At 42.0% G+C, this 26909-nt stretch overlaps 1 protein-coding gene across 1 annotated transcript in view; it reads left to right on the top strand.

Moving 5' to 3' along the window:
- Positions 1-16065, top strand: part of ERCC6 (ERCC excision repair 6, chromatin remodeling factor) — a 66742-nt gene extending 50677 nt beyond the window's left edge. Inside the window, exons 10-20 of the mRNA XM_021699821.1 lie at positions 1738-1854; positions 5829-5924; positions 8041-8256; positions 8696-8806; positions 9235-9354; positions 9755-9849; positions 11180-11325; positions 11410-12111; positions 13634-13838; positions 14432-14510; positions 15646-16065. Coding sequence (XP_021555496.1) covers positions 1738-1854; positions 5829-5924; positions 8041-8256; positions 8696-8806; positions 9235-9354; positions 9755-9849; positions 11180-11325; positions 11410-12111; positions 13634-13838; positions 14432-14510; positions 15646-16065 — 2307 coding nt within the window. The remainder of the gene's footprint in view (positions 1-1737; positions 1855-5828; positions 5925-8040; positions 8257-8695; positions 8807-9234; positions 9355-9754; positions 9850-11179; positions 11326-11409; positions 12112-13633; positions 13839-14431; positions 14511-15645) is intronic.
- The last annotated feature ends 10844 nt before the right edge of the window (positions 16066-26909 follow it).

Here is a 26909-nt window from a genome sequence, read left to right as displayed (position 1 = left end):
TTCCTTGCTCTCCCATTCCCACTACATTCTAGAGTTTTAGTTCTTTCTCTGAGGAGAGTTGGTTATGAAAAACAGACCCATCCCCAGCCACTGTGAGTTTGACCCCTGTGAGTTCACCACAGTGGGTCAGGGACAGGGAGGGGTGGTAGAAGGAGAACTCTCCAGAGGGGGTGGACAGGCAGGAGAGAGAGCAGATATGAGCTGCCAGGCCACTCACCAACCCAGCCCTGGTTTTCCAGCATTATCAAGCTCACTCGTGCTTCTGGAGGAGAAATATGTAAGTAGAGGTGGGGATGTGGAGATAGTTTCCTGAACATACTGTATATGTTTTTAGGAAGATTTAAACAGTGTACTTGCTTCCTTGGTGGGACTGTAAAGTCATGTTAAATTTTGAAATTTATCATCTCTGTATTACAAACCATAGTACGTACCTGATCATCATCTTAAGGGTAATTTTTAATCTGTGTCTGAATGATACATTTACGAGGTTATCTGTAACTAAAAGTTGTTGATTAATTGAACTTGTTATTGTCTGCTATTCCAAGTAAATCCTGTTTTTTCTGTGTATGTACTCACATACACACAAGGTGAACACACATATATGTACATATGTGTATACATAGTTGAGTGAGGTATACTTAGGGTCTTTTAAAATGATTTTCACTGTGTTATTTTTTTTAAAAAAAGATTTTATTTGAGTGAGAGAGAGAGCATGAGTGGGCAGGGAGGGGCAGAGGGAAAGGGAGAAGCAGGCCCCCTGCTGAGCAGGGAACCCGGTGCGGGGCTCGATCCCAGGATCCTGGGATCATGACCTGAGCCAAAGGCAGATGCTTAGCTGAGTGAGCCACCCAGGTGCCCCTATGTTAATTTTTTAACATGAATTTTTCTGTATGTTATGGTCATGCTTTTTTTATTGTCATTTATTTTGCAGCTAATTTTGTTAAACTTAGACTTTGGTTGGAATTTTTCTTGTTCCATTAAATAGTAATTTACTAGGTGGTTAAGCCTATTTAGATTTTTTTTTTTTAAGTATCAATAATTTATTGAATTCTTTGTTTGCCTCTAAGTGAATTGCAGAGGGTGTTTTTCCTGAGCTGTGGGGTCTTTGTTTTTCTACATACAGTTAATACGCATCTCATGTGGCTATGCTCCATTACAGAACCATATGCTCCATCTCAGGCTAGAGTGACCTTTCATTTCTGGGATCATAGGGCTTTTCTTGAACTTACTCTCCTAAGTCCCCAGTGGGCAGTAATCTCTGCTTATTATCTGGTTGCTCCCATGGCTACAGCTTTCCCCCAGAGTTAGCTTTTGATCTTCAGTCTCACAGAGCAGCAGTTCCTTTGTAGCTTTTGGAGAATGCAAGATTATAAACAGAGATTCATTTGAAAGCCGTTTTTTCCCTAGAGGGTAGTCGAGGACTGAAGAAATCTCTACTTTAGGGTTTAACAATATAATAATAATTAAAGCAAAGTATGGAGGAGGAATAGGGCACAAAATTACCAGTTCTTTTGTTGTACACTTTGGTTAATAAGTTTTTTAACTGATGATATCTTCTGAAAGGTACCACCTGGAGTATATGGAACTTATCCTAATTTTTCCAAACCATTTTCCAACCATTTCCAGCCAATTTTGTATAAATTCATTAGAAAAATTTTTTTAACATCGGAATCAATTGAGAAGAACAAATGCATTTGCTAAACATAAGTAATTATTTGCCCTTTTCTCTTATTAAAGGTTAAAACAGCTTATAAATGTGCGTGTGTCTTACGAGATACCATAAATCCATACCTGCTGCGGAGAATGAAGTCAGATGTCAAAATGAGCCTTTCTTTGCCAGATAAAAATGAACAGGTCTGTAAATCCAGGAGTTACCAACCCATTCCTAATGCGTGGACATACTTGTCTGTTTATTCTGCTTTTCATATGCAGAATTGGTGAGGCTGACAGGTGTGGTTGCGGGTGTATACAGCTGGTCTCTGTGTACACCTGCATGTGACAGGTGAGCTGCTGTGGCATCTGCCCTCAGCAGGACTCCTCCTCAGTCCACAGGCTTTGATCTCTCTCGTATGAACACACAGATGCCTGCAACTGCACTTTTTGAACTTGTCCATTTTCCTCAAGCCCCCAACTCATTCATGCCACAAATCAGAGGTGCCAGGCATGTTCGTGGGAGATAGCAGTGAACAGAGCAGCTGCTTGCTCTCCCGTTGCTCACCTTCGTTCTTGAGGAGGGGAGACAGTCATAGCCACATACGTCACCCAGCAGGCAGCAGTCATGTGGAGGAAACCCTGAGCAGGGTCAGTGGGATGGGGCATGTAGGGCGAGGATTTTGGGAAGTGGGCTTCTTACAAGGGATGGTGAGAGGTCTCCTTTCTGATAAAGACATTTGATCAGAGGCCTAAAGAAGGTAAAGGAAGCGAAGCATGGGGTTTCGGGAAGAAGAGCGTTCCAGGTCAATGGAAATGGAAGGGTGTTGGTACCTCCAAGGACCAGCAAGGAGGGCAGTGTGGCCTGAGGGCAGGAAGAAGGATGAGAGCACTTGGAGGGAGAAGTCACTTAGCCGGCCAGGTCACCAGGGCCTGCTGGTTATGGTGAAGACTTCAGATTTTACTGTGAGTGAGGAGGCAGTTCACAGGGAGACACTGAGCCAAGCAGTGATGTCATCTGACTTAGGTTGTAAAAGGGGCATCCATTTAAGGCCCATCCTGGTGTTCCATTATCTCAACAGGTAACTGCACCCTCTTTTCAACATCTAACAGTAAATACGTTGTAGATTCTCAGTGTCAAAACTATAAAGGATCTTGGAGATCTGTCACCAAGGCTGCTTTCATCCCCGCCTCTTCCCTCCCCACAAACTCATTTCCAAAGTCAGCCCTTGATCTTAGCATGCTCCTTATAGGTCTCCCTTTCCCGCCAGTGTCTCAGGCCACGGTGCTCTGTGCTATGTCTCATTCCATATCCATCAGTTGTTGCTGTGCTGTTTTATTTGTGCTTTTTCATGCTCTCGCTTCTTTGCTCCACATCCTCGTAAATTAGGGCAGCCAGTGTCTGACTGCTCTCCCAGCCATCGGCACTCTCCACTCCACTCAGTATCGCACAGCGTCACTGGCTTAGTTTTTCCAAGGCTTGTCTTCCTGCTGACATACCTTCATGTCCCTCTTTCGAACATCAAGAATCCTGATTTAGCTTATTTGCACCAATTTATTTTCACTGTGGAGTCCCAGAATGTCTCTTCTTTGTAATCCATGTAGCAGCCAAGGCACATGGCTTGGAGACAGTTCCTGTTTTCCTGACATGTGCCACTTGTCTTTCCATTTGCATGTGATGTTCCCTCTCCCTGGAGGTTTTTCCCCCTCCACAGTACCCACCCACCACACCCCCAGGTTTCCCACAACAGAAGTTGTAAGATCCCACTAGGCTCTTTTTTTTTTTTTTTTTTTTAAGATTTTGTTTATTTATTTGAGAGAGAGAGAGCATGAGAGGGGGGAGGGTCGGGAGGGTCAGAGGGAGAAGCAGACTCCCTGCCGAGCAGGGAGCCCGATGCGGGACTCGATCCAGGGACTCCAGGATCATGACCTGAGCTGAAGGCAGTCGCTTAACCAACTGAGCCACCCAGGCGCCCCCCACTAGGCTCTTGACTAGAACTCCTTGAGATCAGGACTTTGTCTTACTACCCACCTTAAAGTGCCATGTAACACCTAAAACTGATTTGCAGAAACTAAGCATCTGGTGAATATTTAGTTCAGTTAACCTTGTGGTTAACAGAGGAAAGGCTTTTCTCTGTTGCCATTGTATTTAAAAGACTGAAATACAAATTTATGAAATCAGGAATTAGAAATACTCAGGTTCATATTTTCAAAAGATCACTCAGGCAGCATGTGAAAGCATTGGAAGGGAAGGAAAATGGAGGCAAAGGGATGAGTTAGGTGGTCCTTCCAGAGTCCACAGAGGGCATGGGCCTGAGCCCCGGAGGGTATGGGGCTGGCAGGTGCTTCCCAGGTTTCCTGTTTAGATGCTGGGACAGATCTGCTGCCAGACACTTCAAAAGGACAGAGTGTGGAGGAGATATTTGTGAGTTGATTCGGGTCGTTTGAAGTGCTCACGGCACATCCGCCTGTCCCAAAGGCAGTTATAAATGGGCCTCAGGTTCTGAGGGGAGAGTTCTAGGCAGGGATGTAGTTGTGACCTCTGAGCAGGGAAGGCGTGAATATATGAGCAGGGATGAGGTTGCCCGAGGCGCATACACGGAACGAGGAGAGCGAAGCTGCAGCATTGTGGAGACGGTACCAGGAGGGGCTAGCTGGGAGGACAGGAGGACAGGCAGAAAGGCAGGAGGTGGGTTCGGGCAAGTGGCATCCTGAGGCCTAGGGACTCGGTGTGGCGGGCTGCTAGGAAGTCATTAGCTTGTCCACAGCACTTACTCAGTGGCCATGCCCTCCAGGCTTGTGCTGGGACCAGAAGAGGCTGGAAGGTGAGGATGTGGGGATGGTGATTATACATAAATCCTTTTAGGGAATTTTCCCCATCACTTTTTGGAGAGTCTAAGGTGGCGGAGCACTGTCCAGAGGAAGAGGAGAGGGTTTTTAGATCTGGTATGAAGGTCAAAGGGTTGCCCTCTTCCCAAACAGGGAGCTGGCTGTTCCCCTGAAAATAAAGGAAAACAAAGTGAGGTGGATAAAGTTGATAAATTTTAGGGGGTGAAAATTAGGGAATCATGACTGATAGCTTTGGTTTCAGTTTTTGATGTTTTCATTTGTTGTGTGTGGGGTGTTTTTGTTTTTGTTTTTTTTTTTTTAAGATTTTTATTTATTTGAGACAGAGAGTGCACGAGCCGGGAGGGTAGGGGCAGAGGGAGAGGGAGAAGGAGACTCCTCATGGGGAGGGAGCAGGGAGCCTGATGAGGGGCTCAATTCCAGGACCGTGGGATTATGACCTGAGCCGAAGGCAGGCATTTAAGGTTTTGAGCCACCCAGGTGTCCGTTTGATTTTTTTAAAGTAGAGATTGAATCAAAGGTGGGTAGGTCAGTAGGTGGCTTGGGGAGAATGAGGAGTGTTGTCACAGCCATTCTGGGTTTACAGAAGGGGCTGAGCAGGGAGTGCCTGCAGAATTCTCCCCGAGACCAGGAGCAAGACACTGCCCAGATGGGTGAGGTTCTCCAGCAGCGCTCAGCACTTAGCATAAAAGGAGTAGAAAAGGCAGGTGTTTGAGTCAGTCTTCATTTGGAAGTTTACAAGGCAGATGTAGTGGGTGGCAAAGGGATAGCTGAAGGAAAATGTCTTGGGTTTATGACTAGCCAAGGAATAGAGTGGACATGAAGAAAGAGGAGGATTGAGAGGCAGAAAGTCAAGGAACATTCTGGCATGGAGTAACAGGCACAATCGGGCTGGGAGGATGGACAGGTCTCGTAAACTCATGGACCTGTGCTTTGGCCTCCAGGATAGGGTCTCTGGTCAGGTGTGCTGAAGTGAAGTATGGGCGAGTGGCATGGGCGGTGAGACAGTCTGAGCACTTGGAGGCTAGGATGGAGGAGGGCTTGTGCATCTGGTCCTGAACTTGGTTGTGGGAAGGAAGCCAGTATCGGGGGACTGTTGGGATAGTAGGTGGGGACCAGGAGGTGGATGGATGGCAGAAGTGGAGGGGCTGATGAGAAGGGGTAACTGTGTCTTTGTTTAGCTCTGAGATGGGGCACCATTTTGGCTTTTTAAAATAAGAGGTGCATTGTTAAAATTGTATACATTGTACTTTTTTGATTAGAAGACTTTGTTGATGTTTTAATTATTTTAATTCTCTGGGTTGTTGTTGTTTTTTTTCCTACCCCCATAGGTCTTATTCTGCCGTCTTACAGAGGAACAACATAAAGTCTACCAAAATTTTATCGATTCCAAAGAAGTTTACAGAATTCTCAATGGAGATATGCAGGTCAGAAATGAATTGTAGGGGCACCTGGGTGGCTCAGTCGTTAAGCGTCTGCTTTCGGCTCAGGTCATGATCCCAGGGCCCTGGGATCAAGCCCCGCATCGGGCTCCCTGCTCCGCGGGAAACCTGCTTCTCCCTCTCCCACTCCCCCTGCTTGTGTTCCCTCTCTCGCTGTATCTGTCTCTGTCAGATAAATAAATAAAATCTTTCAAAAAAAAAAAAAAAAGAAATGAATTGTAGAGCAGGGAAGCGGGGGAGGAAAGGAAGCTAGTACCAGTCATGTTTCACAGTTACCTCTTGGAAACACTTGGGTGTGAACCATCTCTTAATTCAAAGCCAGAAGTAAGGGAACGTGCAGTTACATTTGAGCACACTTCCTTTTGTCTGCATTGCAGCATGGTTACACTTGAACCCCACGTCACGTGGTCTAGCAGAAGAGTAGTGCTAGACGCAGGGTCTGTAGTGGTGAGTCCTGCACCGATGTCTGGTTCTATGCAGAACGCAGGGAAGTGACCCCGACTGCTGGGGCTAGCAGGGGCCTGAAGGAAGAATTATTATTATAAATGTTTGTGTAAGTAATAACAAAATAACATTTTATTATTAACAATAATAGTAACAGCATTATTGGCAATACTCAGCAATAGATGTTGGTAAAGGTCTGTTTGATAAGCATATGTGGTAGGTTTATATCAGCATATACTTTGAAGCTCCATATGAACTATTCAGTTTCTCTGTGCTTCAGGGTCTTAAAGTGTAAATTGTGTTCTATTTATTAGACACATAAAACTTCCTTAGCCTTGGGTCTGTCCTCATGGGAGGTACCGCTGAGTAGCAAGCATCTTACTCTCTGAAACACACTTCCCTATAAACAGAGGTTGATAAAGAGATGAGTGCGGGAGGCATGGCTGCCTGTGTCCCATCATGTCTGCACGCTGCTTCTTCCAGAGGAAGTCATTTCAGTTCTTTTAGCCATGGCTCACCATTTCTTTTAGTTCATCAATCATTGGCCTCTATTAGAGGTTCTTAAATCATTCACATTTATTCATCTCTCCTAAATCTGCCCTTTACGTGCCTCCAAGTTGTGAAGCCTTAGGTGGTCTAGATTAGCACTGGCCTGTAGATACAGAATGTAAGCTGCATGTGTGATTTTAAATTGTCCTAATAGTCATATTAAAAAAGGTAAAGAGAATTTTGGTAATGAATTTTATTTAACCTGCTCTATCTAAAATGTCATTTTAATACATGAGATAGTGTACCTTTTTTTTTTTAAAAACTATGTCTCCAAAATTGGTTATTTTACATTTTCAGCACATTTCAGTTTAGACTAGCCTCCTGTGGCTTGTGGCCACTGTATTGGAAGCACAGATCTAGAGGCAGAGGAGTTACAGATGACTCTGGGGGAGTTCTGAAATATTCCTGATTTGTTCACCTTTTTTATTATTTGTTTAACTGTTGTTTGCTAGTTAGAACTACCATACTCTTTGATTATTGGCTTAACTTACGGTTTATCTTTTCTCCTTGAGCGTTTGTACTCATGAGCTTGATTTGAATCATACTTGGAAAACTGTGAAGGATGCCCTCCTGCTGGGGCCTGGAGGGCAGGCACTCCCGATCTCCTGTGCCCTTCTGCTGCGTGAACCACCCCCATATCTTTCCCATTTGTGTATTTCCCATGCAGATATGTTTTTGTTTCTAGAGAACTTATCAAGAAAAGATGAATGAAGGTTGATTTCTTCTAGCTCCTAATATGCTGAGAATAGGGAGGAAGCTAAGAAGCTGGTGAAGAATTACTTTTTTTTTTTTTTTAAAGATTTTTAAAAATACTCATTTATTTGAGAGAGAGAGAGAGAGGGAATGGGCAGGGAGAGGAGCAAAGGGAGAGGGATAAGCAGACTCCGTGCTGAGTGCAGAGCCCGTTGCGGGGCTCGTTCCCATGACCCCGAGATCATGACCTGAGCCTAAATCAGGAGTGGATGCTCAACTGACTGAGCCACCCAGGCACCCCAGGAATTACTTTTTAATCTGTGTTACATATTGAATAGCATTCTTCCCTTCCTTTCAAAGTGAATGTTATTTTACATGGCATAATCCAAATGCACGTAATTCTTTTATACCATAGATTTTCTCTGGACTTGTAGCCCTAAGAAAAATCTGCAACCACCCTGATCTCTTTTCTGGAGGCCCAAAGAATCCTAAAGGTATTCCAGATGATGAACTAGAAGAAGATCAGTTTGGATACTGGAAACGCTCTGGGAAAATGATAGTAGTTGAGTCCTTGTTGAAAATATGGCACAGGCAGGGTCAACGAGTATTGCTGTTTTCTCAGTCAAGACAAGTGAGTATACAGACCTCATACAAGACACAATTTGGTTAAGCCTTATAACAAGTTATTAAGAAAATGGGCTATAATCTAAAATGATTCTAAAAGCAAATTCACCTGCTGATACTGAGGTGGCAGCCTGCAAATCTCTTTGGGAGCTTGGATCTTTCTCTAGAGTTGGTGCCTAGAAGTTGGCTTTTGTAAAAGGTTTACCATGTGATTCTAGGGTGTGAGCAGATTTGGGTCTGAACTTAGATAGATGCCCTGTAAGAATTAGCAGTAGGGAAATATCAAAAATACTCCCGTAGTAGTTATATTTATCTGCCTCAAAGCAAGAAGCCCCTTTTAATTTAAGCCTGTTGGGGAAGGTGTGACTGTTTAGACAAATGTGGACCTCACTGGAGGTGTGTGTTTGATTTTTAAACTCTTATCCCCTTCCCCCTCTCCCAAACAGATGTTGGACATACTTGAAGTATTCCTTAGAGCTCAAAAGTATTCTTACCTCAAGATGGATGGTACCACTGCAATAGCTTCAAGACAACCACTGATTACAAGATATAATGAGGTAACAAGTGAATTTAACAGTAAAGCCAAGTAGTGCTACTCTGTGCAGAGGAAGGAAGAAGAACAGCCTCACCCACCTGAGCCCTGCTTACATTGGGGATGGGCAGAGGGTAGAGGGAGACTTTCCTCTTTTAACTCTGGGCATTCCTGGAGTGAGTGAGTGTGTGTGTGTGTGTGTGTGTGTGTGTGTGTGTGTGTGTGTAAACAAAGAATGTATATTCCTTCTTGAAAAGCCAACTCTGAGATACCGCCAATATAATTGGTATTAAAAACAGGAGCTGTGAGATGGTATCAACTGACCAGCGATCTCTAGGACGTAACCCATCCTTTGTATTGGAAGAGGTTTCCATGTGTAGAATATGTAAAGACAGGGGTAGAGCTGTCACCAGTCTTCAATGTGCATACTGAATGTTGTGCGTCTTACTCTAGGACACATCCATATTTGTGTTTCTTCTGACCACTCGGGTGGGCGGCATAGGAGTCAACCTGACGGGGGCAAACAGAGTCATCATCTATGATCCTGACTGGAACCCAAGCACAGACACACAGGTAAAGGAGCGTGCGAGTGGCAGACAGTTGAGTGGCCAGCCCTTGTGAGGGGCCTTTGGTGCCCCTGTCAGCTTCCTCATGGAGCTCCCATCTTGGTTGTTGCCTAGTCCTCAGCATGGAGGAAGAATCTTCAGCAGTTTTATCTGTAGCATGCATCGCTACATCTAGGGTACAAAGAGAGTGCAAAGTTACAACACACGTTGTTTTTCACGTAGAGGTGGCTCAATCTATCTTTGGGACCTGCCTGTTTATCTTCCTTAATGGGCCTGAGGTGTATTTAGTGTCATTAGGCAGAATTTTGGCTTTGGCAGGGGGAGGAAGCAGCCGGCTGTCTCTGTTTCTTTTCGAAAGCGCTTGTCACCGGGAAGGGTGCTTGTTGAAATGCATCTCTCTGCCGTAGGCCCGGGAGCGCGCATGGAGGATAGGCCAGAGGAAGCAAGTGACGGTGTACAGGCTGCTGACTGCGGGCACCATTGAAGAAAAGATTTACCACCGGTCAGTACAGATGGCGGCCCGTTCCGTGACCGGAGACTGCTCTCCTGGCTGCTGCGTGTACACGAAGTAGTTGTAGAAGGACGCCGCCCGGGTTGAGCTGGGAAGGTTTTAAATGTATTGCTTTAAAAATGTGTTTTTATCTTAGAGCAATAGTTACTGTAACTTAAAGGATATGTGAGGGGGTTTTGTTGTTTCCTTTTTGTATTTTTTCGTTCTCATTAAGCTTAGATGATTTATTGTGAGTTTTTAAAAAATGTCTCTGAACCTGATCATTTTTCTACCTTATTAAACATCAGAGACTGCTTATGTATAAACTTCATCTTAATTTTTATTTAAGAGAAATGTATATACCTTCTATAGTGTACCATCTTTTTTTCAGAAAGATTTTAAGAAGTGACAACGTTGAAATACATATGGGAATTTTCCCACACCATGCAGCTGTGATCAGTGTGGGTAGCCTGGTGGTCTTTGACTCAGATGCCCCCGAGGGAGAGGTTGACTAGGACACCTCTTCTTTTTCCATCTCTCTGTACAACGAGTTGGGGTATAGACAAGGGTCCCTTTAACAGTGGGGTGGAGATACGGCCACCTTCTCCCCCTCCTCTGCCGAAGACTTTATTCTTGAACTGCACCCCCTCTCTTAAAGGGAGGCTCCCTGCTTTCCACCATGCACTGGGCCACTCCCTGATAGGTGTGTGTTCTTCAAGGCCTTATTCTGAGAAGGCAAGAGACGAGCTGTGTCCTGTGAGGGAGAGCTTCCTCTTAGACATGTTTTAGCCTTGGGGTGGGGAGGTGTGGGGGGAGGGGGAGCAGGACTGCTTTGTGGGGGCGTGTGGGCAGGAGTGACAATGGTGCGGAGCTTCAGCTAGAGTGTGAATCAGCAGGCAGAAGGTGGGTGAGATGGCTCCAAGGGAAAGCTTTGCAAAGGCCAGGTAAGAGCGTTTCCAGAATCCCATCACAGAAGGGTTCTGAGAAGGGCCGGGCAGGGGACCCAGGAGTCCCGGAATCCAGCTCTTTCCAGCTCAGAGAGGCTGTGAGTCACATGATTGTATGTAGAAAGGTGATTCCTGACATGTGATGGATCTTGGAGATTGAAAAAGCTCACTGGGTATAAATAAGATACTCTTTGTGATTTAAATTCTGTCAAGCATGGGAGACCACCCGATATTTTATGTACTTTCTGAATTGTAATTTTCCAAGGCGAAAAGCTTGGGGATGATTTAGACATTTGTTCAGCTACAGTTATCGTATCTTTCATATTGTTTTAGAACTAGGATTTCGAGGTGCAGCTAAACGTTGTTTTATACCAGTTTAATTTTTATCTCTTTAGACAAATTTTCAAACAGTTTCTGACAAACAGAGTGCTGAAAGATCCGAAGCAAAGGCGATTTTTCAAGTCCAATGATCTTTATGAGCTGTTCACTCTGACGAGTCCTGACGCATCCCAGAGTACTGAAACAAGTGCTATTTTTGCAGGTATTACATAAAATAAGTTCACTTAAAATAATAAAGTACAGAAGAATTATGTCATGTAACTTGAGCGTGTTTTTCCCCTTTCAGGAACTGGCTCAGAAGTTCAGGCTCCCAAGCTCCATTTAAAAAGAAAACTTCCGCCGGCTTTTGGAGCAGACCATAATGTTCCAATATGCAAAAAGTTTCCTGATTCTAATGTATCCACAAACGAGGCCACATCATCTGAAGAGAAATCTACAGCTACAGGAGCTGAAGTGAATGCGGTAACTTCTGATCCATGTGATCCTTTGAAAGATGCCCCCCAGCCCCCTAGGACTCCACCTGGCAGTGACGGGCTTAGAGAAGACATGAACACAGTGTCTAGACTAGAGGAATCATCCGTGATTAGTGGACATGGGGATTGTTCAGATTCTCTGAGAATCAGCAAAATGGATGGGCTGTCTAGTGAGGAAAGCATCAATGAAAAGCAGGGTCTTCCCGACAGAAGAGAAAGCTGCCAGGCTCAGATAGAGCCTCTTTGGGAGAATAAGCCATCGGAAAGTAATTTTTCTAAGCACAAGTCAAAAACGAAACATAGTGCACTGGAAGAAGAGCCCTTGGAGCAGCATCGAAGGCCAACACAGAAGCCGAAGAGCCCTAAGCATCCCAGAGATGCCAAGTTTGAAGGAACTCGAGTTCCACACCTCGTGAAGAAAAGGCGGTACCGGAAGCGGGACAGTGAAAACGAGAGTGAGACCAGTGAACAGAGCAATGATGATTATGTCTTGGAAAAGCTTTTCAAAAAGTCAGGTAATCTTTTTACTGAATTTGCCACAGGTGTGCTAGGAACAGAAGAGGAGTAGGCTGTTGCTAGCAGTGGCAGCCTTGACTCACAGGGCAGAGTGGGCTCTCAACTGGAAGTATCTTTTCTTCTAAAATTCAGATTTGAAATGTATCGACATTTTGAAAATCGTATTCACCTCTCTTTTTTGAAGACCTAGAGGAATTTGAAACTCTGGAGAACAACAGTACTTGACTTACAACCACACACAGGAGGGGTGCAGTGCTTTAAGTAGGTTTGTAGTACTGAACGGTGATAGGAAGTTTTTGTACGTGGTGTATTTACCTGATTTTCCAACCATAGGAGATTAAAGTAACAGCCATGGGGGAGAGGCAGGGGCAGGCCAGGGCAGGCACTCTGGAAGTAGGAAAGCTTGCTCGCTCACATCAAGGGAGAAAACTCAGGAAGGCAGACTCAACAGTTGCTCAGAACCGGAGAGGATAGGCAGTCCTGCATAGCTTTGTCATCCCTGGGGGTGTCGTCTTGTTCAGGCCTTGGCACTCACTGGGTTCACAGTGTGATGGCCCCGAGTTACCAGACATCACTGTTCGTGGTTCTCGGTGCGGGAAGGCCAGGTTTCTGTACGGCATTTCAGAAAGAGACCATCTGGGCCTGATACCTTTTTGTAAGGTAGTTTATTGGTAATTTTTTTTTTTTTTCTGTTTTCCTAGGAAATGATCTCTTTTGTCTAGTTTTCAAGGTTATTTGCACAGAGGCATTGAAAATATTCTTGTAACAGGTTTTTAAAAATTTGTTTCTGTTTCAAGATAATTTCTCCCTGGTCATTTCTAATTTTGTATATTTCCTCCACCCCTTTTTTGGTCAGGTTAAGCTAGGGGTCTCTTTTGTGATTTTTCTTAAAAACATAAACCAGCATTTTAATTTATTAATTAGATCTATGGTTGTTCTCTACCTCATTAGTTTTTGCTTTTATCTTTATTACTTCTTTGTGCTTTTGTTGTTGTGTTTCGGTGAGTTTTTTTGGCTTAATTTTTATAAGACTCTTTGACTTGGAAATTTAATGCATTTGTTTTTATTCTTTCATTTCTATTGATGTATAAATATTTAAGGCTGTGAATTTTCCACTGATACCTGCATTAAATTCTGATAAGTAGCATTTTCATGATCATTAGTTTTTAAAAATTCTATAATTCTGGTTTATATTTTCATATTTTTCCCTTCAATAAAGAATTGATTAATAAGAGGTTTTAAAATTTTCCAGATAGCAGGGATGTTGAAGTTGCGGTGACAAAGGCATTATCCTTCAATTACTATAAAACGGGTAGTGAGTAGTTCCTACCTTGTAGGGTAATGATGAAGGTGAGTGGCAACGGCATTTGTGAAGTTCCTGGGTCATGATAGTCACCTTGGCAAATAGCTGAAAGTGTTCATTATTTTTTCTCTACCCACAACATACTAGACTATACAGAAGAAAAATGTAATTGTGTACAAACTGAAACAATATGTCACGGTTTCCTTTGTTCTTGCTAGTCGGTGTGCACAGTGTCATGAAACACGATGCCATCATGGATGGAGCCAATCCGGATTATGTGCTGGTGGAGGCCGAGGCCAACCGGGTGGCCCAGGATGCCCTGAAAGCACTGAGGCTCTCCCGCCAGCAGTGTCTGGGAGCGGCGTCTGGTGTTCCCACCTGGACGGGCCACCGGGGGGTTTCTGGTGCACCAGCAGGGACAAAGTAAGAGATTACTGCTCTGCCCTGCATGGGAGGAGGCCATACAGTCTAGGCTAGGAATAGAGCCAGGGCAGGCGTGGTAGAAAATCTCTCAGGGAGGGATTGGGTCGGCTAGATTTGCAGGACTTGGGGAAAGACATATAATCTTACATTCTTCCTTTACATTGTTCCCTGCTTTCCGAAGCTGAATTTTCGGGGGAAGGAGACATGATCTGTTTTGTTTAAGAGTTGATGTTAAAAATAAGAGATACAGAATAGCGATTACACTTTAATGAGATGATTAGCTGGTGTTCCGCAATCAGTAATGACTGTGCTATTTGGTATACTGGTTTAGAATAATCTTCCTACCTAGAATTTGAGGATAGTTTCCATCATATGTTGAACAAGATATTGAGTGGTTCTTGCTTGAGATGCATCAGTTACTTCCTAGGAGAGTAAAGTAGAAAAATTGAAGGGGATGAGTGTCATGGCTATGAAAGAATAACCTTGCAGAAGAAAACTTTTCCAGGAAAAGATTAAATTGTTGAAAGGGCATTTTCATCTCTTAAGTCACAAAAGCAAACATTCTATCTACTGTGATTCTTTTCCTTACTTAGGAGTAGATTTGGTCAGAAAAGGAATTCCAGCTTCTCTGTGCAGCATCCTTCTTCAACATCTTCAAAGGAGAAATGCCAGGTAATATGATAGCCTAGCTGCTTTTCATGTCTGAGACTTGCGTGATTGAATTGCCATGAAAATTTAACCTGATTCGGATGTGAGGTAAAACACTGGCATAATGACACCTGGTATTTGTTTTGTAGGCTCTGATTAATGAAGCATTTTCATTTGAAGCTAAAAGGACCAGCCAACTTTGTAAAAGACAGAGTCTTAAACTCAAATCTGTAGCAGAATCTCTGTTTTGCCCCGAGAAAATTAACACAGGGGATAGGTGATGTGAGTTGCTGCCCATGCAGCCTGCTCCATCCAGAGGTGAAGTACCAGCTCCAGAGGGCACTACCCTCTAAAATGAAGGTTGAGAAAACCCCCTCGAATGTTGTGTGTAATTTACTAGCTGCTGGAACCTTGTGCCCATCTCTCCCTGTCCTGTGACCCCCTGGGCGCCTTGAGTGCTTCACTGAGTAAAGATTAGACCAATCTCTGTTATGCAGTGCTCTCTCTTGGGTCTTTTCTGGTCAAGGGTTATGTTGCTGATAAAAGTTGAAGACTCCCAAGTTCAGACTCCTATTTTAGATTAATATGAACACATTTGGAATAGAGAACCTTTTTTGACTTCCCATGTTATGTTCTTTTAGCAGTAGGGATGTGAAAAAAAGTTAGATTTGTGTTGTTGTTCTAGGGCAACTCACATGAGGCGTAAAGTGGGAAGAGTCAAAAGATTTAAAAGTGAAGAGAAGGAAGCACAGTTCTGCAGTTGTTCCTTGTCCTGCAGTGCCTAGATCAGGGTGGATTTGGGAGGAAGAACGGGAGAAGCCCGTGGAAGCCGCACCTCCTGGAACCTGCTCTCCCACCAAAGGGAGGCTTGTTGCCTGCGTGTCCCCCCCCTGCCCTGCCCACATACACACATAGAATGGTGATGAAGTGAAGAGTGCAGTTTGGGGGATTTGGGTGTTTTCAGAAATGTTCTTTAACGGTGGGTGGATTTCAGTGCTTGACTTGCCCCCTCCCTTTTTGTTCGGCGATCTCATTCTTTCTTGTCAGCCTCATTGCCTTGGGCTCGAGTGTTCGTTTATGGCTCCTCAGGGCTTTTGGGGAAGTAATGGGAGTGTGAACTAGAAGCTGACGTGTCACTGCAGTGGTCTTCTTTCTCCAGGATGGTGTCACAAGAAAGGATGGAAAGGATAATGCTTCTGAGCACTTCAGTGGAAAAGTGGAAGATGCAGAGTCTTCACCCGGGTCCCTCTCTTCGTCTTTACTGTTGGCTAAAATGAGAGCTAGGAACCACCTGATTCTGCCAGAGCGGCTGGAAAGTGAAAATGCGCACCAAGAGGCATCTGCTCCACCATCCTCCACCACCGAACATGATGACCTACTGGTGGAAATGAGAAACTTCATTGCTTTTCAGGCCCGTGTTGATGGCCAGGCCAGCACTCGCGAGATACTGCAGGAGTTCGAATCCAAGTTATCAGCCTCACAGTCTTGTGTCTTTCGAGAACTGTTGCGAAATCTTTGCACTTTTCATAGGACTTCTAGTGGTGAAGGAATATGGAAACTTAAGCCAGAATACTGCTGATCAACATTACTTTTTAAACTTTCAATTTCCTAATGGAAATTTCTATTAATTATAGGTTTAATAATCATGTTCGTCAACAGAAGTTGGCTGCATTTGATGTTTACTTTGAATGATATCTACCTCATAATTTAAAACTTTAAGGAAGAAGAAATTCATCTTTAAAATTTAAAAGTTTTAAAAATACTTGGGTTGATTTCTTTATTTTGACACTATGAATTATGTTGCAAAATCAGGGACCTAACAGTTAATCCTTGGATCACATTTGTTCCTTTACCCAAAAGATGCCGTCAGGGAGCACATTACTGCTCATGTAGATGTTTGTAGACTAGAAATCTCAAAAATTATTTTTACTGGTGCTAAAAACATGTCTTATATTCAGTGAGACCTGTTCAATAAATTAGTTCACCAATATCTGATAGCAGATACTTATTTTTGGTGCATAGCTTTTAAACGTTTAAATTTATCACTTGCCACCCATAAAAAAAATGAGACTTACTGTCTTTTGAATATATTAATTGCCTTTAAATAGTCTTCCTTTTAAGGTACTGTAAATCGGCAGGTATTTTTCATTAGTAAAGCATGAAACAGCTTGGTAATAAATGATGAGACCTGTACTTGCAGAAGGTTGTAGTGTACTCAGCTTATATTGGCTTACCTTTAAGCAAAGGGCATCTTTTTCCCCCCTATGGGGACTGTTGGTTTTAGGAAAATAAAATATATTATCTTAACACAAATCTTAAGCAGAACCAAAAGTGAGTACAAATAAAATAACCAACACACACATGCACAGAAACGTCACTCCAGACCACAGCTGATAAGCCATGATTACAGTGTAGTGACCACCATTGTGTCCCGCTCTCTGCTCTTGTGCGCTGGGAGATGACTTTGAGCATTTCTGATTTTATTTATTGTTTGCTTTTCTAAGGATGCTGATTACTTTGTATTGGGCACCATTGTTCTCCTTATGTATTATCTTCTGTCCAGTTGTTTTCACCTCTCTTTGTCCTTTGCATTCCCTGTGACTCTCCTGTTCTAGACATTTGGTTTTCAGCTGTTTTCTGGCTGTTGCTTCTGTGTTTATAGTTCTGTGATGGTGTCGTTTTGATCCTCAGTTTGTTTTCCTAGCTTTGATTTTCTTGTTTCCTTCTCTTTGTTGTTTTATCATCTCAGCACTGAAGTCTGGTTTTCTTAAATTCATTACATTGCTTAAATTTCTTCTAGAGCTGTCACAATGCAGTTTGTTTCTTGGGTTTGTTTTCTATCGCATGCTGTTTTCCTCTCTGCTTTTTCTGTGTCATGCTTGCCTTCCTCCCATGCTATTTCTTTACATCTTGCTTATGTTACAAGTGAGCAGCTCTGTCCATATCTGTATGCTCTTCCCTGTGACCCAGAGAGAAGGGATTTGGGTTTGGGGGTTGGGAAGAGCCTCTGCTGGGCACCATGCAGCTCTGGTTGGAGGATTTGTGTTTTACCCCTCTGTTCGGAGATTTTGTTAAATAGCTCGGGCCAAAGAATCCCTCCCTGTAGGCAGGAGATGTCATAGAGTTATGATTCCCACCAGGATTTTCTGCTGCCTTTTTTTTTTTGGAATTCTGGCTTATTCATTTTTTTCTGTTTTTAGAGGGATTTATATATTAGAGGAAAAAGATTCTATTATTTTCTTCAGTCTGCTATCATTATCTAGAAGTCATAGAAGGGATTTTTAAACAGCTCAATAAATCCTAAACTTGAGAATTTGGCTCAGAAGGGAGTCAAAACTCATGACAGTTTTTTTTCTGGGAAGTTCTCTTTTTCTTTTTCTTTTTGTAATTAGCCTGTAAGAAAATTGCTTCCCCCTTATTCTTAGATTGAATGCAGTTCATTATCTTTCTTTCTGAAATCTGAACTCTACTGAGAGAAGTTTTGTTTTTTTTTTTAAAGATTTTATTTATTAGAGAGCATGAGCAGGGGAGAGGAAGAGGCAGACTCCCCACTAAGCAGGGAGCCCCATGCAGGGCTCGATTCCAGGATCCAGAGATCGTGACCTGAGCCAAAGGTAGACTTAACCGACTGAGCCACCCAGGCGCCTCGAGAGTGAGAGCAGTTGTAGCCTTCTCATCAGATAGAAAATGCCATTAAAATTATGATGCAGTAAAAGGGTGGTCCTCACTCTCGTTCTTGTCTCAGCTCTGCCACTGGCAAGCTAGGACCTTAGGCAGATCCCTGTCCTGCCTGTTTCTCAGTGTGGACATCTATGAGCATTGTCATCATGCCTCCCAGGTAGAGAGGCTTCGAGGAGGATACTCATATTTTTAACAATAGAGAGTAACTTATTTGTTTAGATAGAATCTACTTTTTGGAACTTTAAAAGCTTTGTACAATGTAGACAGATTTAATGTATTTACCGTTAAGTGTTATATTGGTATCAAGCTACAATAAAGGATTTTAAAATTTTGTGAAATTTTAAAACTTCCTAGTTCATACGTGAATATACTATCACCGTTTAAAAAATTTCAGGCAATTACTGTCTCCTCACTGTTCTTGTTCCTATTCCAGCGATAAGGACTATAATTAGTGTGAATTTATTCTTCCCGGCTGTTTTTCCATGTATTTGCAAATACATGGTGGCAGAGATTGCTGCTGTCACAGCATTTCCCCCTTCTTCCTTTACTGACGAGTTTCTGGAGTTTTACCTGGACGCCTGGCAGGTGAAGACTCGGCTTCCCTGCCTCCCTGATAGTTAATTGTGGCCCCGTGACTGGGCAGTGGGATGTGAGTGGAACTTCCAGATTGGGCTCTTAAATAATCTCAGCCTCTTGCTGGCTGAGATTCTGGGGGGACCTTAAGCAGTGATATGGGAGCTACAGAGGTTGTGTGTTGAGGCTGGAGAAGCTGGCCTGCCAGCCTTGAACTGCTTTCCTTCTACCTGTTACTTAAAAGCAAAATAAATTCCTGACTTGCTTAAAACCACTGTCTTTTGGAGTCTCTTTATTACAGAAGTAGCTTTGTTTTATAGGTGTGATTTAACGTGGATGGGATTATATTATCCTTACTGTTTTGCAGCTAGCTTTTTTATATGCAAGACATCTTTTCATCCCTGAAATTATGGCTCTACATTCATGGAACTGCTGGATTAAAAATGACATAGATTTTTAAAAATTTAAAAAATTTTTTAATTTAAATTCAATTTAATTAGCATACACTATATTATTAGTTTCAGAGGTAGAATTCAGTGATTCATCAGTTGCATACAATGCCCAGCTTTGCCTGTTACTTCAAGTGCCCTCCTTAATGCCCGTCACCCAGTTACCTCATCCCCCCACGCCCCTCCACTCCTGCAACCCTCAGTTTGTTCCCTAGAGTTGAGTCTCTTATGATTTGCCTACCTCTCTGTTTTCGTCTTCTTTTTCTTTCCCTTCCCCTATGTTCATCTGTTTTGTTTCTTAAATTCTACATAATTGAAAAAAATGACAGATTTTTAATTTTAATGGATGTAGTGAAACTGCTTCCTTCCATTTACACTCCATAAGAGGACCCATTCTCCACAATCTTACCAGCAATCAGTCTCGGGAGGTTTTTGTTTTTGTTTTGTTTTTAACCAATGTTAACGGTTGAAAAGACCTTGTTTGAACTTCAGTTACTCTGATTACTTATACAACCAAACACTTGCATGTTTTTGGCCATTTGTAGATCTTGAGTGTTGCCTGCTCACATCACATTTGCCTAGTTTTACAATTGGGTTATAAATCTTTTAGGATCCCTCCCCCCCAAACAAAAATGAAAAGGCGATTGCCCCCAATTATTAGAAGCTTTTCATTCTTCATTCTTTTCTCCGTTCATTCTTCTCTCCACCCATCTGAAATGCCAAGGTTATCATATGCTAAGTTGTCTCTTCCTGGACAATGGATCCAGATACCTGTTCTACCAACCACACTCTTCACTGTTGACTTTGAACTATGTTTTGGTATCTACAGGCAAGTTCCTAGTCCTTCCGGCCTCTGCCCCCATTGTCTTGTGTATTTCCTGTTCTGGGTAAATCTTAGAATCAGTTTATTGTGTCACTAAGATTGTGTTGCTCTTTTGATTGGGATTGCATTCGTTTATTCATTGAGGACAATAGACTTCTTCAAATTAATACAATTTTTCACATTAGGATCATGATAGGTCTCATTAAAGTATTTTATATTCTTGGATAAAATTTTAATAATGTTCTTCATAAAGGTCTTGCCACATTTCATATTAGGCTTATTCCTAGGTATTTTATAGTTTTTTAGTTTTGGTTGGGGATCTTTCTTACATAAAAATGTGGAGAATTAGAACATCCATGTACCTACTTTGCATATGATGTCATTTATCATATAGAAGTTTTAAATTTAAGTATAGTCAAATTCAGTCTTTTCTATGTTTTGTTTCCTTATTTAAGAGTCCCTTTCCTAATCTGAGGTCATGATTACATTCTCAAATTTTCTTGTAAATTCCACATGGATAGTTATTTTTCCAACACCTCTAGAAAAAATAGCCCATCCTTTCCCTCTGATTTGTGAAGCTATCTCTATGATTATATCAAACTATCATATAATTATGGAAATATTTCTGGGCTCTGTATTCTGTTAAATTGGTCCACTTAGCTAACTTTGCCAATAACTCATTGTTTTAATCATTGTAGCTTTATAATTGTTTCTCATATGGTAGAATGATTCCCCTCATCTTCCAAAAATGCCTTAGTTCCTGGTTCCATGTAAATTTGGGGATCAGGTTGTCACATTTAGATTCTCGTTTTCAAAATTGTAATGATTTATACAGATTATTTGGGGAGGATTGTTTATGATCTTGAGTTTCTCATCTATGAATAAGACATTATTCCATTTTTATTTTTTATTTATTTATTTATTTTAAAGATTTTATTTATTTGAGAGAGAATGAGAGAGAGCACATGAGAGGGGGGGAGGGTCAGAGGGAGAAGCAGACTTCCTGCCGAGCAGGGAGCCCGATGCGGGACTTGATCCAGGGACTCCAGGATCATGACCTGAGCCGAAGGCAGTCGCTTAACCAACTGAGCCACCCAGGCGCCCTATTCCATTTTTAGTACATATTTATTATGAAGACATAATTCCACTATATCTTTCACTTATAATAAGGTCATGCACATCTTACATTTATGCTTAATTATCCTACGGTTTTGGTTGCTATAGTAAATGACATTAAAAAGACATTTTCTAGTTCATAAGAATACTGTTGATTTTACATATTGGTGTGTTAGCTAGCAATCTTGCTAAACTATTTTACTATAGCTGATTCTCATATATTCTAGGTATTCTAAATATCACCTACAAATATTGTCAGGATTGTCTCTTGCTTTTCAGTACTATGACCTCTTATTTTTTTCTTAACGTAGTTCCTCTAGCCCAATGTTAGCCAGGAATGGTGAATAGTGTGGCCACCTGTGTCTTGTTCCTACTTGAATGAAGAATACTTCCCATATGTCAAGCATATTTGTGCTGTTTCTGGTTGATAACTTTTATTTTATTAAGATTTTATTTATTTGAGAGAGAGAGAGAGAGAGCCCAAACAGGGGAGAGGGAGAAGCAGTCTCCCTGCCAAGCAGAGAGCCCAGTGCAGGGCTCGAGCCCAAGATTCTGGGATCATGACCTGAGCTGGAGGCAGAGGCTTAACTGACTGAGCCACCCAGGCACTCCGGTTGATACTTTTTTTTTTTTTTAAGATTTTATTTATTTATTTGACAGAGCAAGAGAGCACAAGCTGGGGGAACAGTAGAGGGTGAGGGAGAAGCAGGCTCCCTGCCAAGCAGGGAGCCCAATGCGGGGCTCGATCCCAGGACCCTGGGATCATGACCTGAGCCGAAGGCAGATGCTTAACCATCTGAGCCACCCAGGCGCCCCTGGTTGATACTTTTTAATGAGTTAAGAACTTTTATTCCTATTCCTAGCTTGCAAATTATTTTTATTAAGAATGGATATTTAATTTTTCAATTGCATTTTCTGCATTTACTGAGATGATAATACTTTCTTTAATCTGCTAGCATTCTGAATTGGATTAGTATAGTAGATCTAGTTTTTGTTGAGTCAACTCATTCAGTCATTCCTGGGATGTTCTCAATACTAGGTTGGAGGTGGGAGATCCCTATTGGGTTGTGATGTATTCTGTGTTTAATATACTGCTGGTTTCAGCTGGCTACTACTTTGATTTTAACCCTTTGATTCATAAAGGAATTTGTGCTATAGATTTTTTCTCTCATTTTTTGATGTGCTCTCTATGTGTGTATACTTTGTGTTTGTATGTGTGTGTAGGTCATTCTACTCTTAGAAAATGAATTGGGACACTCCTCACCTTGTTCTAAGAAGATTTCATACCACATGGGGATTATATGAACATTTGATAGAATGCTTGTAAAACTCTTTGGGTTTGGTACCTTTGGGTGAATGTTTCAGCTTGATCCTTAGGCTCATTAAATTGATTTTTAACAGTGTCAGTTCTATTAGTCTGTCTATGCCTTGCTGTGTTTCTTTTAATTTCACAGTATATTGTTCGTCTCTAAGATTTGTCATTGGTCCTTCTTTCCTAATAGTCTATTCCTTTGTCATGGATGCATTAGGCTCTTTTATCCCTCAAGTGTGTTAATTATCTTTAATATCTCCTTACATTTCCTCTAGTCAGTTCATTTCCTTGAACTCCTGTGCTGCAGTTTGGTGTTTTGGTACTTCCTTTTTGTGGTGTTGGTTTTCCTCTTTGATGATTGATTCTTCGTTATGTTTGTATGGATATGTGTGAGCTCCTCCGTTCTGCTTAGAGATGCTCTTGTTTATCCTAAGCTGCCTTGAGAAGGAGGGAACTGGACTCTGCTGCTGGGGAGGAAGTTCCAAAGCAAGTCTCAGGTGCATATGGGCACCCCATTTCTCCCCACTGCTTCCAGCAGAGGGCATGGTAAAGCCCCTCTGTCCAAGTGCTTGCCCTCATGGCAGAACTGAGGGTGCGCAAAGGTGGGGAGGGTGGGCCCAACCTCTGGCTGATCCTAAGACAATGACTTACTGCTGCCTATGGGCTCAACACCCAGCCACTCCCACCTTGGCAGCCATCACCTGCTCCATGGGAGGTTGCTTTCTCATCCCATTGTGTCTGCCCTTCAGGGATGCTTCATAATTTCTGATTCACAGTGGCCCTCCTTTACTCATCTTCCAACACTCATTGATATCTATCTATCTATCTATCTATCTATCTACCTACCTATCTATATCTTATACAACTATATATGACTATTTTTATATGTGTATATATATTTTGTCTGGAAGGGGTCAAGCATTTATGCTCAGTCTACCATTTGGTTCGGTCTTCATATAATGACTCTGATTTAACTTCTTTAACCTAAGTGTATTAACACTTAATTCATGAGAGTAATTTTAGAACATATTTTTCATCTGAATCTTAATTTACTGCCCAAGTGGGAAAGGTTCTTTCGAAGTTGAATTTCACTTTCCCATTCAGTGTCCTCCACTGTTAAATCTCTGGGAACTTCCTTTATGCAGAGAGGGGAGGGAAGGTAACCTCCTGATGATCCCGTCACACCCCTTCACCAAGGGGACATTTTATACCTTCACTGGCACAAGTGTCTGAAGTGAATGCAAACGAAGTAACTCTCCAGAGGCGAAGAATGTCACTAACGTTTTTAGTCTATTGGATATGTTTTCATCCTCAAATTAACGGAGTATAATTTTGAAACTGTTTTTTTCTGGAGGGTAAAAATTTCATTTTGCTGAGCAAGTAGCCTGAGAGTAAAGGGAAAATATTTTTCACTAAATATAGAAATGAAATTTTGGAGGTGAAGAATCTAACAGGACTGTAATCTCAGTCCATCTTAACAGAAGAAGCTCTTCATAATTCTATGACCACCCGTCCCCTAGCAAGACCAACCCAGCAAGAGTGCTGGAAACCCTCTGCCCCAAACCTTATGTTTTGCACATTTCCTCTTTTGTGCGTTGTAGATTTCAGATTTGAAAACCTTTGTTCTCACCGATTTCCTTTACCTATATTGTGGATTTCAGATTTGAAAAAAAGGCTGGAACCCAGCTTCAATTTAGTTTATTGCTTTGGATAACCCTGAGTTTAAGACAAATGCATCTTTGCAACTGACTACTGCATCTCATTAGTATTGTCGCTGTCAAGAATTTCTAAGTTGCTTGTTAGAACCCTCTGCTTCTTTGGAGAGGGAGAAAGGGCAGCACCTTAGCTGGTACCTTGGTTTGAGAAACTGTATCTGAATATTGGCCACCACCATTTATCGTTGTCTTTTGCACAATGAATTTGGTGCCCTCAACTTTGTAAGCATTACACAAGGAAGTCTACAGACTTGCTTTCTTTTTGTTTTTTCACAGCAATCAGGGTAGACCAGGCCACTCCCACTCAGCAGGGGGACTCCCACTGGGCAGGCAGAGGGAGGAGACCTGGAGAGGGGCGTGGTCCACAGCTGGTAACCTTGACCACAGAGTTGCAAATTAGGAAAACTAGGCGTTTAACTCTTCTGTCTGGGGGATGGGCAGGAGAAAGTTGGACATTAGCAACTGTGGCTATTCACTTTAATTTTCCCCCCGAGAGGTGGATACCTCCAGGGCAGCAGTCCTGTTTGGATAAAACACCCTGGAGTGGGAGAAGATCTTCCTGAAGGGGGCCTTGGTTTCCCTTGCTCCCAGGAGACTTTCCGGACTTATCTCACAAGATGAAGTTCTACTTTAAATTTGGAGCACCAGCTCTCCCTCTCTTCACCTGTTCTTTCCTCATTCTCTCTTATTCGCACCTCATCTCCTTTTGGTTTTTAGTGGTTCATAACCAGTAATCAAAGTAACCAAAGCTCCATTTTTAAAACCACGAAATCGGGAAAACAGCTTTGTAAAGCTGCGCCAGAGTTGGACAGGCTGCTGGTGCTGTGGGTGGAACTCAGCCCCGGGGCACCCAGGGGTGGAAAATCCATGCCCTGGGTGACACTGGCAGTGCACAGAACATCCTCCCACCCCTGATGTGGGACAACGTATTTTACTGTTAAGAAATCAGGATGCAAAATTGTACACCATGTATAATGAGTTTGTATCATGGTAAAGAGGCAAAGGAACAGGGAAAGATGTAAACAGCTGTTCTGCCTTTAAGAGGACAAAATGGGTGTAAAATTCCTTTTCATTAGTTGTACTTTTATAATAGTCACATTTTAGAATAATTTTAATTTGCGTTAAAAAAGAGGTGCCCTCCTCCATTTAATAACCACAGTTTGGAACCTTGAACACTCAGAGATGTCAAGGTGGGAAGGTAATATTTTAATAGGGTTTCCTGCTGCTTCCCCCTCCCTGCTCACCTGTTTCTTCAGATATGACAGCCCCCGACCCTCAAGCTTCTCATTCTTGAGGATAAATCTTCATTTGTATGGTGCTTTTCTCTGCTGCATTTCCCCTATTTCTAAGTTACTAGTTTTCAATGAAGTACCTTTTAAGTTATGCTCTTTCATGAAGGCAGAATTAAATGATATTTTGCCCAGCTTTTGCAAATATGAAGATTATGCAAAATTTGTTTCAGATTTTTTTTTTTCTTAAAGAAATAAATGTGACAGAATGAACCAACCATCTCAATTCCTTTTCACTTTCTCTCCCTGAAGTAACTAGATACCTCATGTTGACATACGTTAATCTTTTAAAGTTGACATATGTTATTCTAGGCATATCTTTATTCATTGACTATATACCTAGCCATACACTAAATAGAGTATTTTTTAGAAAAAAAATTAAACAGGATAGTGTCATTCTGTGCATACTTTTTGCAACTTACTTTTTCACATACCATATGATTTTGAGATTAGTTCTGTGTTGGTAATGCATTGCTCTTGGTTCTTCATTTTAACTGCTGTATAATATTCCACTGGGATCTAATTCCTTACTGATAGACATTTTTGCTATTATTAGGAATAATGCTATGAACAGCTCTGTTCCAGATTCTTTGTGCACAAGTGCAAGGGCTTCTCTATGACAGACATCTAGTTGTGGGGTTGCATTTTCAGCTTCTTAGGAACTAACAAATTGCTCTCTACAATCATACTGATTTACTTGGCTGCCAACAGTTATGAGAGCTACACCCTTGCCAATATTTGATTTTGAGAACCTTTATACATTCAAAAAACTTTTTATTTTATTTGTTTTTACTTTGATATTAAAACAACATTAAAATGTCTTAGTTTCCAGTAGAACTTTAATATGTCAAAAGCCATATTGTCTAAATGTGATCCTTAAGCAAATACCAAGTAATGTTTTTTTTTCCAAAGATTTTATTTATTTATTTGAGAGAGATAGAGCATAAGTGGGGGGGGTGAAGAGGGGCAGAGGGAAAGGGAGAAGCAGGCTCCCCACTAAGCAGGGAGCCTGTTGTGGGGCTGGATTCTGGGACCTTGGGATCATGTTCTGAGCTGAAGGCAGATACTTAAGCAACTGAACCACCCAGGTGCCCCCCCAAATAATGTTTTAAATTCAGAAATAGAGCTTTATGATGAACGCATAGAAATGATGAATATTCTTTTTAAAGACTTTTTTTCCTTTTAATCATACAGTCAGGAAATATCTTCATTTCATGGTTACAGAATGGTGATAAGTAATATCTGTCCTCTTCTCTTCTCTTCTTTCTCTTCATCTTCTCACTCAAAGGAGATACTATTTTATTTGTTATAGCAAATGCCTAAATGAAAATTAGGCAAGTAATATCATATCTAGCCAGCTGCAACCTCTGGCCTTGACCTGTATACTCAGGGTTTCTTTGTTGTTGTGAGACTCTTGATTACGTGGCCTTGGGGTCATTTTTGCTAGTCATCAGCAAATTCACTT

This window comes from Neomonachus schauinslandi, chromosome 6 (assembly GCF_002201575.2).
Source record: "Neomonachus schauinslandi chromosome 6, ASM220157v2, whole genome shotgun sequence".
NCBI lineage: Eukaryota > Metazoa > Chordata > Mammalia > Carnivora > Phocidae > Neomonachus > Neomonachus schauinslandi.
This window is presented reverse-complemented; position numbering and strand designations above follow the sequence as displayed.